Genomic DNA, 16,833 nt, shown 5'->3' on the forward strand with positions numbered 1-16,833 from the left:
AAAAATATGTTTTATAATAAAAGCGACTGATAAGATTAGGTTTTTTTTTATAAAATATGCGAATGTTTTGGTAGGTGGACCAAAATACATCTTCATTCTTAATCAGGGCAAACTTTGCAAAAAATATTGAAATGCTTATCAATATTTTTTTTTACTTGATATTTATAATTTATTTATACTTTAATCTATAACACTACCCAACACATCAAAATTTTCCAGACCGAAAAAAAACTATTATGAAATTACCCCAAAATGTGAAAAATAAAAAATATCTAAAAAATTAGAGCTCCTAGAAAAAAACCAGTGTTATCTTTAGAGCAAAAAAAAAGAAACAAAAATAAACATATATTTAATAAATTTAATTTAATTCAATAAATGATGTTTAATTATTTGATATCAAATGGAAGGTACTTTTATTAGCTTTCAAATAATGTACAAATCAAATTTCAGCTTTAAAAAAGTAACCAATGTAATTAGTTAAAAGTTTTCAAATTATATTATTTCATTATTGGACTGTCTCCCAAGACTAAAGGGCCGAACCCATAGAATCCGTTGCGTCCGTTCCGTCGAAGTTTTCAACTGACAGCTCGATAAAATACACACGTTCTTATGGGAAGCGACCCATAAGCGACGGATCGGCGGATTCGACGGAAGAAGTAGCCCAACTTTCTACTTTTTCATCCGTCGTATCCTTTGACATTGGTTGTCAAAAATAGATCAGTTCGATTTTCTGTTTCTGAGTGCACACCAGGGAATTTCAGAACTAAGAACTGTGTTCTTTTCTTTTCCGATTTTATGAATTGTGAACTTTAATTGTTCATTTCTGAAAAAAATGTAATAAAAATAACATTTGATGATATATCTAATAATGTATATCAATTAAATATCTAAATTCTGTTGTAGAGTTCAATTTAACAATACCAAAGTCATACCTACAACTGATAATTTGTTATTGACAATTGTTTTTGATAAAGAGCAAGTACAGTGGTGGCAAAATAATTAGAAACATCCTCCTTTGTTTACAAAATGTTATTTTTTTCTTACTATAAATACAAAATATTTAACAAATTTTTAGCAAACACAAGTGATGATATAATCCTTGTAACATTTTAAGAAAAAAATTTTAGAATTTATCCAACAAAAGAAAAATATTGCAAAAAATCTAAAATAAAGTCCAATTTTGTGTGGAAATATAATTAGAAACACTGAGGAAAAATTACTAAGAAATATCCTGTTTTTGATTTTTAGAATTTACATTTGCCAAACTTGGTCAATTAATTAAACGTACAATTAATAAAAAGGACTATCACCAACTAATTTCTATTAGTTGGTTAATGTGGTTGCAGTCTTCGAAAAATGCCACATGTTCCAAAAAAATAATAAAACGTCCTTAACAATATTCCTGATACACCAACCCCTTATATTTTAGAACAAGAAGGTGCAATAAAGAGGAGATCCTTAGTAAAACATCAAGCTCTTGAAATACCTCTGTTAAAAAATATTTCTAATATTTTTTATTCATATTAAGAACATACAAACATTTTGAAAAGAAAGAGCGTGTTTCTATTTATTTTTCCACCACTGTACCTACCTACATGAAGACTAGTCGGGCATTTTATTTCATAAGAAAAAACAACGATAAATAATAGTTAACAATTTTTTGCATCAGAACTTCCTTAGTGCACATTCAGCGAGAAAATATCGAACACACATTCGAATTTGAAGTGAGCTGTCAAAAGCAATCCGTCATACGACGTATTCTATGGGTCACCCCTTTCTGTTCCATCCTTCAACTTCAACGGATGGATTGACAGAACGGACGCAACGGATTCTATGGGTTGGGGCATTAATTCATAATTTTTGATCACTATACAATAAATAATGAAATTACCTTATATTTGATACCAAATAATTAATTATGCTTCTTCTGGAAAATGCATTCTTAATATGAACTTAACACCGCAATATCTCTATAACCACTCATACGATTTTCAAAAAAAATCAAAATTTATATGCAGAAGCCTTCAGGTTTTAATTTGACACCAGTCTCATGGATGTAAGCCTTTGGCCCAAGTCCCATATAATATTGCCAAATCTACTTTATGGGGAAATTATTCAACTTTTGGAGTGATTTATTTTAAGAAGTTTTGGACCTACAAAGTTGTGGTTACGCTCAAATTGTACCAAAAATTTAACGTCCATTTCCCCAGCCCGGACCTATCGCAAATTAAAAAAAAAAAGTATGCCAAAGTTTTGTACAAGTTTTGTACAAGCAAAGCCGAGTTTTGTACAAGCTTACAACGAAAGTTATAGCCAATTGAAAGTACCGGGCTGGGGAAACGTTTCCTCAGCCCGGACATTTTTTAAAATTGTATCAAAATTAAAAAAAAAAATTCGAAAAATATCTACGAGTTTTGTACAGTTTTGTACAACAAAAATCGAGTTTTTTACAGGCTTAGTTAAATAATTAGAGCTAATTTAAGTTTACACTGGGTACATACTTACCAAGCCAGCTATATCCAAAACTTACAAAACTTAAATGCAAATTCCATCAAAGAGTTATGTACAGTATTTTACAGATAAAATGGAACATCTAATTTAATTGCTGATATCAAGGGGCACGGTAGTGCCCAGCCTAGTTCTCTAGCAACTTTGGCACTACACCCTTATTTACAGGAAACAACTCAGGCCATTTTCGACCCCCCTCTAACTTCCACACCAAAGATACTAGAAATTTCAAACTTCATTCACGCTTCATTTGTTAAGCTAGTCAAAACAAAACTCCTCACAAAATTTCAGCTTGCTACGATGAGTAGTTTCTGAGATATAGGGCTTCGAAAATCTCAAAAACCGTAACTGACTGACTGACTGACTGATTCACTCACTGACAGATCATCAAAATTATGGAGAACTTCCCGTTATCGTAGAAACTTGAAATTTTACACGGTGATAGGACTTGTGGTGTATACAAAGGAAAAAATCGAAAATTTGAGATTTTCAATTCAGGGGGCGTGGCATCCGCCCATTTCCGCTGAATTATCATCAAATATTATAGAGCACTTCTGATTATCGTAGAATCTTGAAATTTGGTAGAATGGTAGAGTTGGTAGTTTATACAAAGGAAAAAATTTAAAATTTGAGAATTTCAGCCAGGGGGCGTGGCAACCGCCCATTTCCACTGAATTTTCATCAAATATAGAGATTTTCAATTCTACAGCCTTACCTTGCAAAAAGTAGTGAAATCACAACAAAAACATTACTGTTAAAAAAAGAGCCAAGTTCTCCTATGTTGAAATTATGCTGGCACAAAAAGTACTGAGATGTAAAAGTGTACCAAGTTCTAAAGTTTGGGTTCAAATTCGTATCAATAAAATTTTGATTGTTTACTTGGCAATTTTTGAAATAACTTTAAAAATCGGAAATTAAAAGAAAAATTGTCAATTTTAGCTATAAAGTCAAAAAAACTAATTTTAAATGAAATGTTTTTTGACATTTTATCTAAAAATATTATTTTTCTGTAATATTTTGCTATTTTTTTCAACCAAATCAGGAGTCAAAAACTGAAATTTCCTTCAAATCTGCTTCAAAAACCAAAAGTTACCTTAACCACCAAGATTTTGAGATATCATACCTTTCTATACCAAATATCTTTTAGAACAAAATAATTTTGAAAATAAAAATAAACGTATTTAAGACGATAAAATATGGCTTTTGAATATTGCATAAGTAGTTTTGCGAAAAAAAATTTAACGGTGATGAAATTCAACGCAAAAAGTACCACAAAAACGCGTTTTTGACCTGTTAATATTCAAATATTTCGAAAACTTGACGTGAGAGTGAAATTTTGACCTGTTAATATTCAAATATTTCGAAAACTTGACGTGAGAGTGAAATTTTGACTTCAGATTCGAAATCAGCACATAAAAGTCCTATAGAAAAGTATGGTTTGGTTCAAGCTCCATTTTCGTTGCCGACCAGTGTTATTTAACTAAGCCTGTACAAAACTCGATTTTTGCTGTACAAAACTGTACAAAACTCGTAGATAATTTTAGAATTTTTTTTTTAAATTTTGATACTATTTTAAAAAATGTCCGGGCTGAGGAAACGTTTCCCCAGCCCGGTACTTTCAATTGGCTATAACTTTCGTTGTAAGCTTGTACAAAACTCGGCTTTGGTTGTACAAAACTGTACAAAACTTGTGCATACTTTTTTTTTATTTTTTTTATTTTTAGAAATGTCCGGGCTGGGGAAACGTTTCCCCAGCCCGGTACTTTCAATTGGCTATAACTTTCGTTGGAAGCTTGTACAAAACTCGATTTTTGTTGTACAAAACTGTACAAAACTCGTAGATAATTTTAGAATTTTTTTTTTTAAATTTTGATACAATTTTAAAAAATGTCCGGGCTGGGGAAACGTTTCCTCAGCCCGGACATTTGTTAAAATTGTATCAAAATTTAAATTGGCTATAACTTTCGTTGTAAGCTTGTACAAAACTCGGCTTTGCTTGTACAAAACTGTACAAAACTTGTACAAAACTTTGGCATACTTTTTTTTAAATTTGCGATAGGTCCGGGCTGGGGAAATGGACCTAAAAATTTATCATCTTTAATTGGTTTTATAAACATTTTCCATAATATGCACCATTTACATTTCGAAAGCTAAAAACTGAAAAAAGTCCGAATATTTCGCGGTTTTTCGCGTAGCGAGGTATCAGCCCAGGTCTTTCAGAGCTGCAAACTTGGTTTTAAGCTAATAGTGTCTATCCTAACAACATCTAAAAAAAATCTCAAAAATGCAATTATTACTCACACTTTGCCAAACAATTTAGTTTAAAACTCATTTGGGTTCTTATCGGTTTTCAAGAGAAACTTTTCGTTGGTCGTTGATTTGACATGAAATGTTATCTTAGGCCATTCAAAATAGTTGCAAAGTTCGTATTGAATGTTTTATGCAATAGACCAAGTCTAATGTCTGTCACTCCAACCATTCGATCCGTATTTATAAAAATACACATACACAAAATTGCACACAACGCCATAAGGATGCAAATGAATTTTTTGTTTGTCATATTAGTTTTTAGTGAATCAATCCCTCGAGGTCTGTTTACTTTTAGTAGGAGATCCCGCCATAGGACGACCTACCCTCATCGTTATACCAGTTGAGAGTTATATTTTCTGAAAGCTAGTGTCTAAGGAAATAAATTGCACATGGGTTGCCAAGCGATATCCTGTCAAGGCATAGGGTTGCCAGGCCTTAAAGTTCATTTTTGCAAATTTTTGAAAATGCGACCCTGCTTAAATGGCAAGCCTAAGAGTTATAAAAAAAATATAATGTCATAGGAAATTTAATTTAAAAATTTTAATTTTCAGGATTTTTTTAAATTTGAAGTTTGAGTAGGGTAAACAAAGGTAAATTTAGAAAAAAGGCAAAAATCTATTTTCTAAACAAAACGTGATAGAAATAAAATTGAAATTGGAATCGATAGATATTATAAATATATGAAAGCCACACATACAAATAAAAAATGTAAAAAATCTACAACGCGAGATATAGTCTTTTTAGAGTCATGATACTCCAATTCGATATTTGAGAAATAATTCACCAAAAATCAGAATGAAAGATTTTTTAAATAATTTTTATGTGATAAGTTAGGAAAAATAAAATAACTTGACACGTGTCTGTCAAATTTTTAATTTAACTTTCCGTTTTTGCGAGGGGATTTTTTGAAAAGGAGCTTATTTTCGTATTTCAACATATTAAAGGAAAAAATCCCGTCATGGGACGACCTATCCACCTCATTATACCAGTTGAAAGCTATATTTTCCTAAGGGTAGTGTCTAAAGAAACAGTTTGCACATGGGTTGCCTAGCGATATCCTGTCAAGGCATAGGGTTGCCAGGCCTTAAAGTTTATTTTTCATTATTTTTGAATACGCCACCCTGCTTATACCCAAAGCCAAAGAGTTGTAAAAAAAATATTATGTCACAGGAAATTTAATTTGAAAATTTTAATTTTCAGGATTTTTTAAAACTTGAAGTTTGAGTAGGGTAAACAAAGGCGAATTTAGAAAAAGGGCAAAAATCAATTTTCTAAACAAAACGTGATAGAAATAAAATTGAAATTGGATTCGATAGATATTATAAAAATATAAAAGCCACACATACAACAAAAAAATGTAAAAAATCTACAACTCGAGATATAGTCTTTTTAAAGTCATGATACTCCAATTCGATATTTGAGAAAAAATTCACCAAAAATCAGAATGAACGATTTTTTAAATAATTTTTATGTGATAAGTTAGGAAAAATAAAATAACTTGACACGTGTCTGTCAAATTTTTAATTTAACTTACCGTTTTTGCGAGGGGATTTTTTGAAAAGGTGCTTATTTTCATATTTCAACATATTAAAGGGAAAAATCCCGTCATGGGACGACCAATCCACCTCATTATACCAGTTGAAAGCTATATTTTCCGAAGGGTAGTGTCTAAAGAAACAGTTTGCACATGGGTTGCCTAGCGATATCCTGTCAAGGCATAGGGTTGCCAGGCCTTAAAGTTTATTTTTGCAAATTTTTCAAAATGCGACCCTGCTTATATGGCAAGCCTAAGAGTTATGAAAAAAATATAATGTCATAGGAAATTTAATTTAAAAATTTTAATTTTCAGGATTTTTAGAAATTTGACATTTTAGAAGGGGAAACTGAGGTAAATTTAAAAAAAGGTCAAAAAGCTATATCCTTAACAAAGAGTGGTAGAAAAAAGATTGATACTGGAATCGATAGATATTGTTAAATTATATAAGTCACACATACAAACCAAAAATGTAAAAAATCTGCTACTCGAGATATTGACGTTTAAAAGTCAAAACCGTGAAATTCGATGTTTGAGAAATAATTCACCAAAAATCAGCGCGAAAGGTATTTGAAATAATGTTTATGTTATTAGAGAGCATAAATAAAATAACTTGACACGTATCTGCCAAATTTTTGATTTGACTTAGTTTTTGGTTCCTGTGTATTTTTGAAGAATAACACCGAAACAGTGAATTGAATTTTAAAAATCTGTAATTCTTCAAAAATACACAGGAACCAAAAACTAAGTCAAATCAAAAATTTGGCAGATACGTGTCAAGTTATTTTATTTATGCTCTCTAATAACATAAACATTATTTCAAATACCTTTCGCGCTGATTTTTGGTGAATTATTTCTCAAACATCGAATTTCACGGTTTTGACTTTTAAACGTCAATATCTCGAGTAGCAGATTTTTTACATTTTTGGTTTGTATGTGTGACTTATATAATTTAACAATATCTATCGATTCCAGTATCAATCTTTTTTCTACCACTCTTTGTTAAGGATATAGCTTTTTGACCTTTTTTTAAATTTACCTCAGTTTCCCCTTCTAAAATGTCAAATTTCTAAAAATCCTGAAAATTAAAATTTTTAAATTAAATTTCCTATGACATTATATTTTTTTCATAACTCTTAGGCTTGCCATATAAGCAGGGTCGCATTTTGAAAAATTTGCAAAAATAAACTTTAAGGCCTGGCAACCCTATGCCTTGACAGGATATCGCTAGGCAACCCATGTGCAAACTGTTTCTTTAGACACTACCCTTCGGAAAATATAGCTTTCAACTGGTATAATGAGGTGGATTGGTCGTCCCATGACGGGATTTTTCCCTTTAATATGTTGAAATATGAAAATAAGCACCTTTTCAAAAAATCCCCTCGCAAAAACGGTAAGTTAAATTAAAAATTTGACAGACACGTGTCAAGTTATTTTATTTTTCCTAACTTATCACATAAAAATTATTTAAAAAATCGTTCATTCTGATTTTTGGTGAATTTTTTCTCAAATATCGAATTGGAGTATCATGACTTTAAAAAGACTATATCTCGAGTTGTAGATTTTTTACATTTTTTTGTTGTATGTGTGGCTTTTATATTTTTATAATATCTATCGAATCCAATTTCAATTTTATTTCTATCACGTTTTGTTTAGAAAATTGATTTTTGCCCTTTTTCTAAATTCGCCTTTGTTTACCCTACTCAAACTTCAAGTTTTAAAAAATCCTGAAAATTAAAATTTTCAAATTAAATTTCCTGTGACATAATATTTTTTTTACAACTCTTTGGCTTTGGGTATAAGCAGGGTGGCGTATTCAAAAATAATGAAAAATAAACTTTAAGGCCTGGCAACCCTATGCCTTGACAGGATATCGCTAGGCAACCCATGTGCAAACTGTTTCTTTAGACACTACCCTTCGGAAAATATAGCTTTCAACTGGTATAATGAGGTGGATTGGTCGTCCCATGACGGGATTTTTCCCTTTAATATGTTGAAATATGAAAATAAGCACCTTTTCAAAAAATCCCCTCGCAAAAACGGTAAGTTAAATTAAAAATTTGACAGACACGTGTCAAGTTATTTTATTTTTCCTAACTTATCACATAAAAATTATTTAAAAAATCGTTCATTCTGATTTTTGGTGAATTATTTCTCAAATATCGAATTGGAGTATCATGACTCTAAAAAGACTATATCTCGCGTTGTAGATTTTTTACATTTTTTATTTGTATGTGTGGCTTTCATATATTTATAATATCTATCGATTCCAATTTCAATTTTATTTCTATCACGTTTTGTTTAGAAAATAGATTTTTGCCTTTTTTCTAAATTTACCTTTGTTTACCCTACTCAAACTTCAAATTTTAAAAAATCCTGAAAATTAAAATTTTTAAATTAAATTTCCTATGACATTATATTTTTTTTATAACTCTTAGGCTTGCCATTTAAGCAGGGTCGCATTTTCAAAAATTTGCAAAAATGAACTTTAAGGCCTGGCAACCCTATGCCTTGACAGGATATCGCTTGGCAACCCATGTGCAATTTATTTCCTAAGACACTAGCTTTCAGAAAATATAACTCTCAACTGGTATAACGATGAGGGTAGGTCGTCCTATGGCCGGATCTTAGACTATTTAAAAGTCTAAAACGATTATTACGATTTTATCGAATTTTAAAAACTTGCTTTTGACTAAAAAAAAGTCAAAAATATGAAAAGGTACATTTCAGTCGTTTCTTGACAAAAAAAAAATTGCATACTATAAAAGGATTGTACCTCTGCTTTATTTCATTAGTACAAAGTTTGGACGTACCGGCTACCTACACGAAATGCCACTTGATTTAGTAAAAAAAAATATAATCCTCAATTTTTTTAACTTTTTTTGTTTTTTCATTGATTTTAGGTTAGAATTTTAGTCAAAAATAATTTTTTAAATTTTGTATCCAGCTTAACTTGATAGAAAATTTAATTTGCTATGAAAAGATTCTTTGAACCATTTCAAAGTTAGGACTGGTTTTCGAGTTAAATCAAAAAAACTGAAAACCGACCAGTGTTGCCGTTTTCTCAGAAATGTATTAATGGATTTAGTAGCACTTTTGGCTGGAGTATTCTTTTATGCCAAGGAATCATAATCAGCAATGAAAACTCTTGAACGAATTTGTTCTATTTTTGCTCTGGAGCTCCGGTATTTTAAATAGACTATTTGTTTATTTCTCTTTAAACAAAAGCTTCTACTTCTTTTTCTTTTTTTTCTTTGAAAACCCATTAATTAAAGCCCTTAATTTATTGAAAACCGTTAGGATTTGGGTTGAACAAGTTACCAAATTCAGATTGATCCATTAGTTTCGGGAAACCCTGTATTCATATTTCAAAAATAAAAAAGTAAACATAAAACACACAAATGAGAATACTAGGCTTTAGAATAACATTTGGATTATACCTTAGCAACAATCATTTACCTACCTTTCATTTTTCCTTAAAACTAAAATCCTATAGCAACTTTGTTATTATCGATCAAACTATAAACAACTTAGTTTTTTGTTTATTCTTCAGTAGAAATCAAACTACTAACGAGAGTATTAAATCAAATCTGAGAAGAAAAAGGCTATCTTTATCAATATGGATAACTGCGAACCAATAAAACCTTTAGAAGTCGTTGAAATTTTACCTTCAAAAAAAGCTGAACCACTTGTTCCATGTGCTACAAAACCAAGTGATTTAGAAATGCAAAATCTTCTGCCACCTGATCATCCGCTCTTGAAGAGATTTCAACAATCTCTCAAGGAACATCTTCTTCGGATTAAAAGCCAGTTAACTGATGAAATCGATGAAATCAAGCACAAAATTCAATTAAAGGAACAAGAACGAGAAGAATTCGGTGCAAAGCTGTATGATAAACAACATGAAATCGAAAGGCAAAACGATATTCTTGAAGAATATTCGAAAAATATTCACGAAACCGTTTCAAAACGTATCGAAGAAGAACGTCTAAGGGAGTCTCTTCAAAAAGAATATGATGAAAAATTTGCTCTAACTAAAGAGAGAAAGTTCCAATACAATCAACGTTTAGTTGAACTTGGCCATTTGCAAAATTTGGAAAATAATATTCGCAAATGGACTAATGAATTTGAAACGGAATTGACAAGTTCTAAACGTGTTGTTAGCAAAGATGGTCAACTTCAAAAAGCTATTGCTGAAGAAAAGCAAAAATCTGATTTGATGTTTTTTAATTTGCAAGTTGAGGTTAAAAAACGTGAGGAAGAATTACAAGGGCTATCTCAACAAATATCAGATCAGACTATGTTAAACAATGTCCTTCAGACAAGTTTGTCTGATGCAAATGCCGATTTGGAAGTTTTGCAGCAGGAGCATAAACGACTTACACAGTCTTGGGGTGAAGTTATAGTTGCTATTCAGCATAGAGATAAGGTTCTATTTCAGGCTAGGCAGATCTTGCAGTAAGCTTTTATTCATTCAAATAACTATGGTGGTAACCAATTTTATTTTATAGAAAACAACAGGAATCATTAAAGCTTACATCTTCAAGTATCGAAGCAACACAAAAACAAGCAATCAAAGAGACTGAAAAACATGAACAGCTGGAAGCCTTCAAGTCACGCTTGACAAGAGATCTAATGTCATTGAAAAGGGATAGTAAGTAAAAATAAGTCAGTTATTATAGGTGTTTATTTGAAATAGAAGGGTGGCTTTGGGAGAAGGTTGAGTTTGCAACTAGCCACGGTGAAAAACTGAATCCGTGCTAGCGTGAAAAGAAACTGTTTTTTCGGTGTCTATTGAGATTTTTCCCAAAATTTCCATGGTACTCAGTAACCTAGGCTTAGGATACCCTTCGTGGGTGACCATCTTTCTCATCAAGATGTTGGGGTGGATTTTGGTGAAAGTTTTTTTCCGTTTCCAGAAGATTATGAAGACTCTTTATTCTTCATTTCTATCTCAAACTCAACGTTTTTACCGAGTTTCAGTTGAGTGTGCCATCATTTTTGATTTCACTAGAAACACCACATGACATTCTTATAGACACTTTAGATTCTTGTTTCTAATCTCAAAAGTAACATAATTGCTGAATTTCAATAGGGCACCACTAGTTCCTATTACTCTAGTAGGTATTACTCACTTTTTTAAAAAATACCCATTATTTTCTCTACACCTAAAAAAACACCCTTTCACCTACAATATTTTTATAGACTACTTAGATTCTTAGTTTCTGTCATAAATTAAACTTTTGTACCAATTTTCATTGGTGTAACAATTTTGTCCCAGTTTTTGTGGTACTAATACCGAATTTAATCATTTCTTATTATCAATAGACTTTATTGATTTTTGTTCTTAAAACAGACATTACTTTTAAAAAATTAACAATATGTATGTCAGCTATTATGACACCTTTCTCACACACAACTTAACCCTTAAAAAATACAACCCTTTCAACAAAAGTAATTTTAAGAACTTTATGAATCCTTTCTCCCTGCTTTTTTCCGAATCTTGTCCCGAATTTTGTCAGTGTAGCATGTTTTTCACATGGGTTTCGATTATATTTTACCTGTTGAAGTCAAAAAAACAAGCACTCTTGTTTTTAATCTGCAATAACTTTTCTTAGAGCAATCGTATTGACTTTATTTCCACGTGGTCGTAACCCCCTTCTATGCATATTTTGATGTGCATTTTTTTTTATAAGCGTTTCTCTATAATTAAAAAAAGAGGTTGTCTGTAAAGCCGGATTACGGACGATGATTTTACGTGTTAACGTCGTAAGAAAACAGGTTGTGTGCTTTTAAAATGAGTCAATTGAAGAGTTTACTTATTTCAAACAATCATAATTTACAAGAAAAAGCTAAAAAAAAATACCTTTTTTATTTTCTCATTAGGTATATTAATTTTTTTATTTTAAAAGCTTACAAAAAAAATTATGCAATTTAAAAGCCAAGTATTTCTTCTTAAGAATAAAACCATTTTTAAATTTTTGCAATGCGCAAAAAGTATAAAAATAATTTATTGAAATCAATCATTTTCAACAAAAAAAGCAAAAAAAACATGAATTTTTATCTTCTCACGTCATTAATTCCATTTTTTTTTCCCAACAACATATAAAAAATGTGAAAGCTTATTGTCTTAGCTCAAAATATATATATCGATCAGGTCTATGAGACATCTACAAAAAGAGCTTGAATTTTTTGAGCTCGATCAAATTTCACTTAAAAAAGCAAAAAAAAAATTATTTTTATGTTCAAACAAAACGTTATAGCTTAGTTTCAAAATTTTTTAGAATTTTTTTTTTAATGCAGTTATACTTAAATTAATCTCATCTATCTATAGCAAAAAATTAATTCTCTACGACTTCGCGTTTAGATTTTAGCCCAAATTTCATCTTTCCGTTTTACCCCTGTTTACCCTATTAAATGACGGAATTTTTAAAAATCCTTCATTTGCCTTAGGTCAATATCTTTCAAATAAGCTATAGAAGATTTTTGTATCTCTAATTGTTTATTTTTAATTTTTAATTGAAATATTTTGCCGCACTGCGAAAGTGCGAGAGAGTAACGTTAGAAAATGGCGTCACTTTTTTGTGGTTGCTTCCATGGTTCATCGATTTATAAGACGTTATCACGTCAAAAAAATGGAATGTAACAAACATTTTGGTGAGATAAAAATCCATTTGTTGCTGAATTATTATAAACTTTTGATGTGGCCAAACAAATACATTCTTTGTCCATGTCTATTTCTTTAAAAAAAATTGTGAGAAAAGAATAAAAGGCCAACTATGCCAACATTGCAATGAGCAATTTCAAAACTATGTCTGTAAGTTACAAATTGTTTTCCTGAAAAATGCTTAAAAAGACATTCTCAAGTTTTTCGAACACATCATTTGCATAGTATGTATCTACCTAACCAATAGAAACTGAAGTTAAGGCCTGCTCGCACTTAACTATTTTAAATTTCGAATATCGATTAGTCACCCAACGTCAAGTGGTTTTATTTTTCAAGCGAAGATGCATAGTTTTTAAACCTTCTTATGGAGTCACTCTGGCGTATGCGTAACTTTTTTTATTGACAAAGGAAAATGGGCAAATTTGTATGAAACGTGGACTTTACGCGGCCATTAATGAATTTGTTATTTTATTATGTAATTAAGTCTTACATGTTGTGCAGAAGTTTTATGCTTGTGTATTAATTCAGTAAATTAATTTAAACTTATTGATTTTGAACTGCAAAATAATTTCTTTACAGCTGATAAACAATCAAAACTACTGACAAAGCTCGAGATGAAAATGGAAGAGCTCCCCAAAATTCTAGAACAAACTGAAAAAGATTATCAAGAATCCAAACAAGAGGGACATCAACTCAATATCCAACTTAATGCTCTTCAATTTAAATTAGAAAAACAATATGCCATTAAGAGTGACATGGAAGAAGCTATTCTTAAAATTGCTCAAGATCAACTTATGTGTGATAAGGCGTCAAAATTTCGTTTAAAAGTTTTAAGTGAACATCAAGAGAGTCGTCGTGCAATGGAAGAAAATTTGCATAAAGTAGAAACTCAACTCTCAAATATGCTTCTAAAATTGGAACGTCAAAAGAGTGCAATATTGCGACTTCATGAAGAAGGTGATGCCTTGAGTGGAACATTGAAAGAACTTACCGATGAATCGGATGGAATAAATAATGATATCAAAGCAATAGAAAATCAAATTGCATTGAAATTGAAACAAATTGATAAGTTATCGAAGATTTTGGATGATTTGATCAAAGAATCTCAGGGCTGTGAGGTTAGTCCAACGGAATATAAGGTAAGATTTAATTTTTTATAAAGAATTACTAATTTTATAAGTTAAAATATAATTTTTATGAAGATTAAAAACTTGGAGAAAGCTATACAAGAAACTGATCAAAAAGTTCAAGAACATCAACAAATCTGGTTGATTCTACAAGGACACATTGTACATTTATCTCAGAAGAGAAATAATCAACTGAATGACATTCAAGTTGCTAGAAAACGTTAGTTTTGAAAATATTTGTAGGATCAAACTCTTTAAAATATAAGCATCTTTTCAGAACTCCTGATTATAAGTCAAAAATCTCTGAAAATTGATAACGAAATGGAACAAACTGAAAACAATACTCGAGAAATAGCACGAGAAATTCAAAGCTTCGCTACAAAACTGGAGCTTTTAAGTGCTAAAGGCTATGAAAAAAAGAAACAACACGAGGCCACGGAATTTGAATGTGAAATGGAACATTTTGATTTGTTGGAAAAATTGAAGGTAATTTGCATTATCAACTCAACTTGGGACAACTCATCCCAACCCCCTCTACTCGACTTTCACCACAATTCAAGGATGGGAAATTCAGGAAACTTAACACTTGAAACATTAAGTCGCCACTGCCTTGAGTTCTGTTGAGAACCAATTTGGATTGGCTGAGTTGAGCTGTCCCGGGTTGAATTGACCTTAATTGAGTTTTCTTTTCTTTATAGGACAGTGAAATGAGGGTTTTACAACTTGAACAAGAAACTGCCGATCTTACAAAAGACATTGAACACCACAAAAATATTGTCCTAGAACGTCATCGAGAAGCACTCTCTTGGGAAACCAAGTACAAATTAATCGATGAAACCCTTCGTTGGCGAAGAAGTGAATCAGCAGTTGAAAGTGAAATCGGTAATATGCGTGCTGAAATACATCGCATGGAAATTCGTTACAAAGAATTGAAACGAGCTCAAGAGAAACTCATTCAGGACTTGGATCATTGTGTTATGCATAGAGAGAGGATTTTTGTGGTAGCTTCGACTAAACAAAAAATGGAAGGAGCACATTTTCGCTGTAGAACAAATATTCAGCAAAAAATTAATGATGTTAAAACGAAACTTAAACAAGTAAACTATGAAATTGGAGCTGCTGAAAAGAAGCTGAATGAACTTTCAAAGGAACATGCTGAATTGGAACAAGCTAAAAACGGTGTACAAAAAGATATTGATATGGAAGTCAATCAAGATAGATTGATTAGCAATGAAATTGAACAGGGTATTCTTTTGAAACATCAAAATTTGGAAAGTATTGTAAGGAAACAAAATCGAGCTAAAGAATATCGAAGATTGACTGCGGCTAGTTCACAACCGAGGGTTTCCAAATCAGAGACATCTGTTGAGCTGAGTATGCAGAAGCAGGTTGAAATTAATAATCATTTGGCAGAAGTTGTTGATGCTCTTTTAATTGAGTTTCCGGATAAGAAATTTATCTTGACACGTTTGTCTCAAACTTTAAAAGATTGAACATGATAATTATGTATATCATATGACTATCATAATAAATGGGTTTTGCACTGTTTTTTTTTTTTAATTATTGTTATTAATTCCATCATCAAATTTATCAACATTAAAAAATGTCAAACAAAATGTCCTCAAGGTTTTAATTAAAACCAACAGTTCGATGCATAAAAAAACGCCGAAGGCTACAGTTTATAGCAGTGTTCAAAAAGTTTTCCCAAAAACTCACGTTTTCAAATCCGGTGCCCTGCAAAACTTCAAAACCACACTCATATAGTTATTTCATAGCTAGTTGCATACTCACTAACAGGAATCCAATAAAATTTTGAGAATAACTATTTTTGAACAGAAAATAGTTACAAAATAGTTAAAAACTACAATTATAATAATCACCTGCCATAGAAAAAAGTTAAAAGTACCTAACTTTTTTGTATAAGTTATAAATAATTTTGTTGTAGAAGCAAATGTGCGTGTATAAATCTGAAGTCGTGTCTCGGTACAAAAATAGAGTCTCTTCTTTAAAAAGAATTAAACTTGTTGTTTTTTTTAAACAAAAGTCTCTTTTTTCGCTGAAAACCAGTTTCAACCCATACAATTTATTCAAGGTGTTTATCTCAAATAAAAGTATGAAATTTAATTTTATTAAAACTTCTAGTTGATAACTTATTTGTAGCAAAATGACGAAGAAAATTAAAAAATGTTTTGATAATTAATAATTGTTTGAAAACAGGAATTTTTCAAGATTCTACAATAACTGCATTACAAACAACTATTTTAGCATTTAAAAATGACTACTTAATAGTTCATTTAAAAAATACTTTGATTGGCTATTAAATTAGTCACACATAATTATTTTTAACTATTTATTTATTTATTACAATCTATAAGTTTACAAAAACTTTCTTAGACTAATCATTTACATATATACAAAATAATCTTAAATAATTAACATTTAAACATATTTCTGTTTTGATTAAGGTAGAAATCATTTGCATATTCATTAAATTTAACACAAGCATTTGTGATAGGTTCATTTTGACCGTAATTGTCGTAACGTCGGGTAAATCATTTATAAATAGCAAAAACAATAATGGTACAAGGTAACTGCTCTGCTTCAGCCCGATTTTTATTAATAGTTAAAAAAAAAAAATGGTTACCTACTGGGTATGCCAAAAGTCAACGCGTCGAGTTAATAATTTT

At 30.7% G+C, this 16,833-nt stretch overlaps 1 protein-coding gene across 1 annotated transcript; it reads left to right on the top strand.

The window, feature by feature from the left end:
• Positions 1-9,870: 9,870 nt before the first annotated feature.
• LOC129907074 (coiled-coil domain-containing protein 40) lies at positions 9,871-15,694 on the top strand. The gene is made up of 6 exons (XM_055983116.1): positions 9,871-10,810; positions 10,864-11,006; positions 13,599-14,158; positions 14,222-14,366; positions 14,424-14,632; positions 14,845-15,694. Exons 1-6 carry the CDS (start codon positions 9,972-9,974, stop codon positions 15,637-15,639), a joined length of 2,691 nt encoding a protein of 896 aa, XP_055839091.1. The 5' UTR covers positions 9,871-9,971; the 3' UTR covers positions 15,640-15,694.
• Positions 15,695-16,833: the final 1,139 nt, after the last annotated feature.

Source organism: Episyrphus balteatus, chromosome 1 (genome assembly GCF_945859705.1).
Source record: "Episyrphus balteatus chromosome 1, idEpiBalt1.1, whole genome shotgun sequence".
Taxonomy (NCBI): Eukaryota; Metazoa; Arthropoda; class Insecta; order Diptera; family Syrphidae; genus Episyrphus; species Episyrphus balteatus.

Excerpts from the sequence above, each read along its gene's own strand:
- LOC129907074 (XM_055983116.1), top strand. The coding sequence starts at position 9,972 with ATGGATAACTGCGAACCAATAAAACCTTTAGAAGTCGTTGAAATTTTA. Across the intron at positions 10,811-10,863 it reads CAGGCTAGGCAGATCTTGCA|AAAACAACAGGAATCATTAA; the intron begins GTAAGCTTTTAT and ends TTTATTTTATAG. Across the intron at positions 14,633-14,844 it reads ATTTGTTGGAAAAATTGAAG|GACAGTGAAATGAGGGTTTT; the intron begins GTAATTTGCATT and ends TTTTCTTTATAG.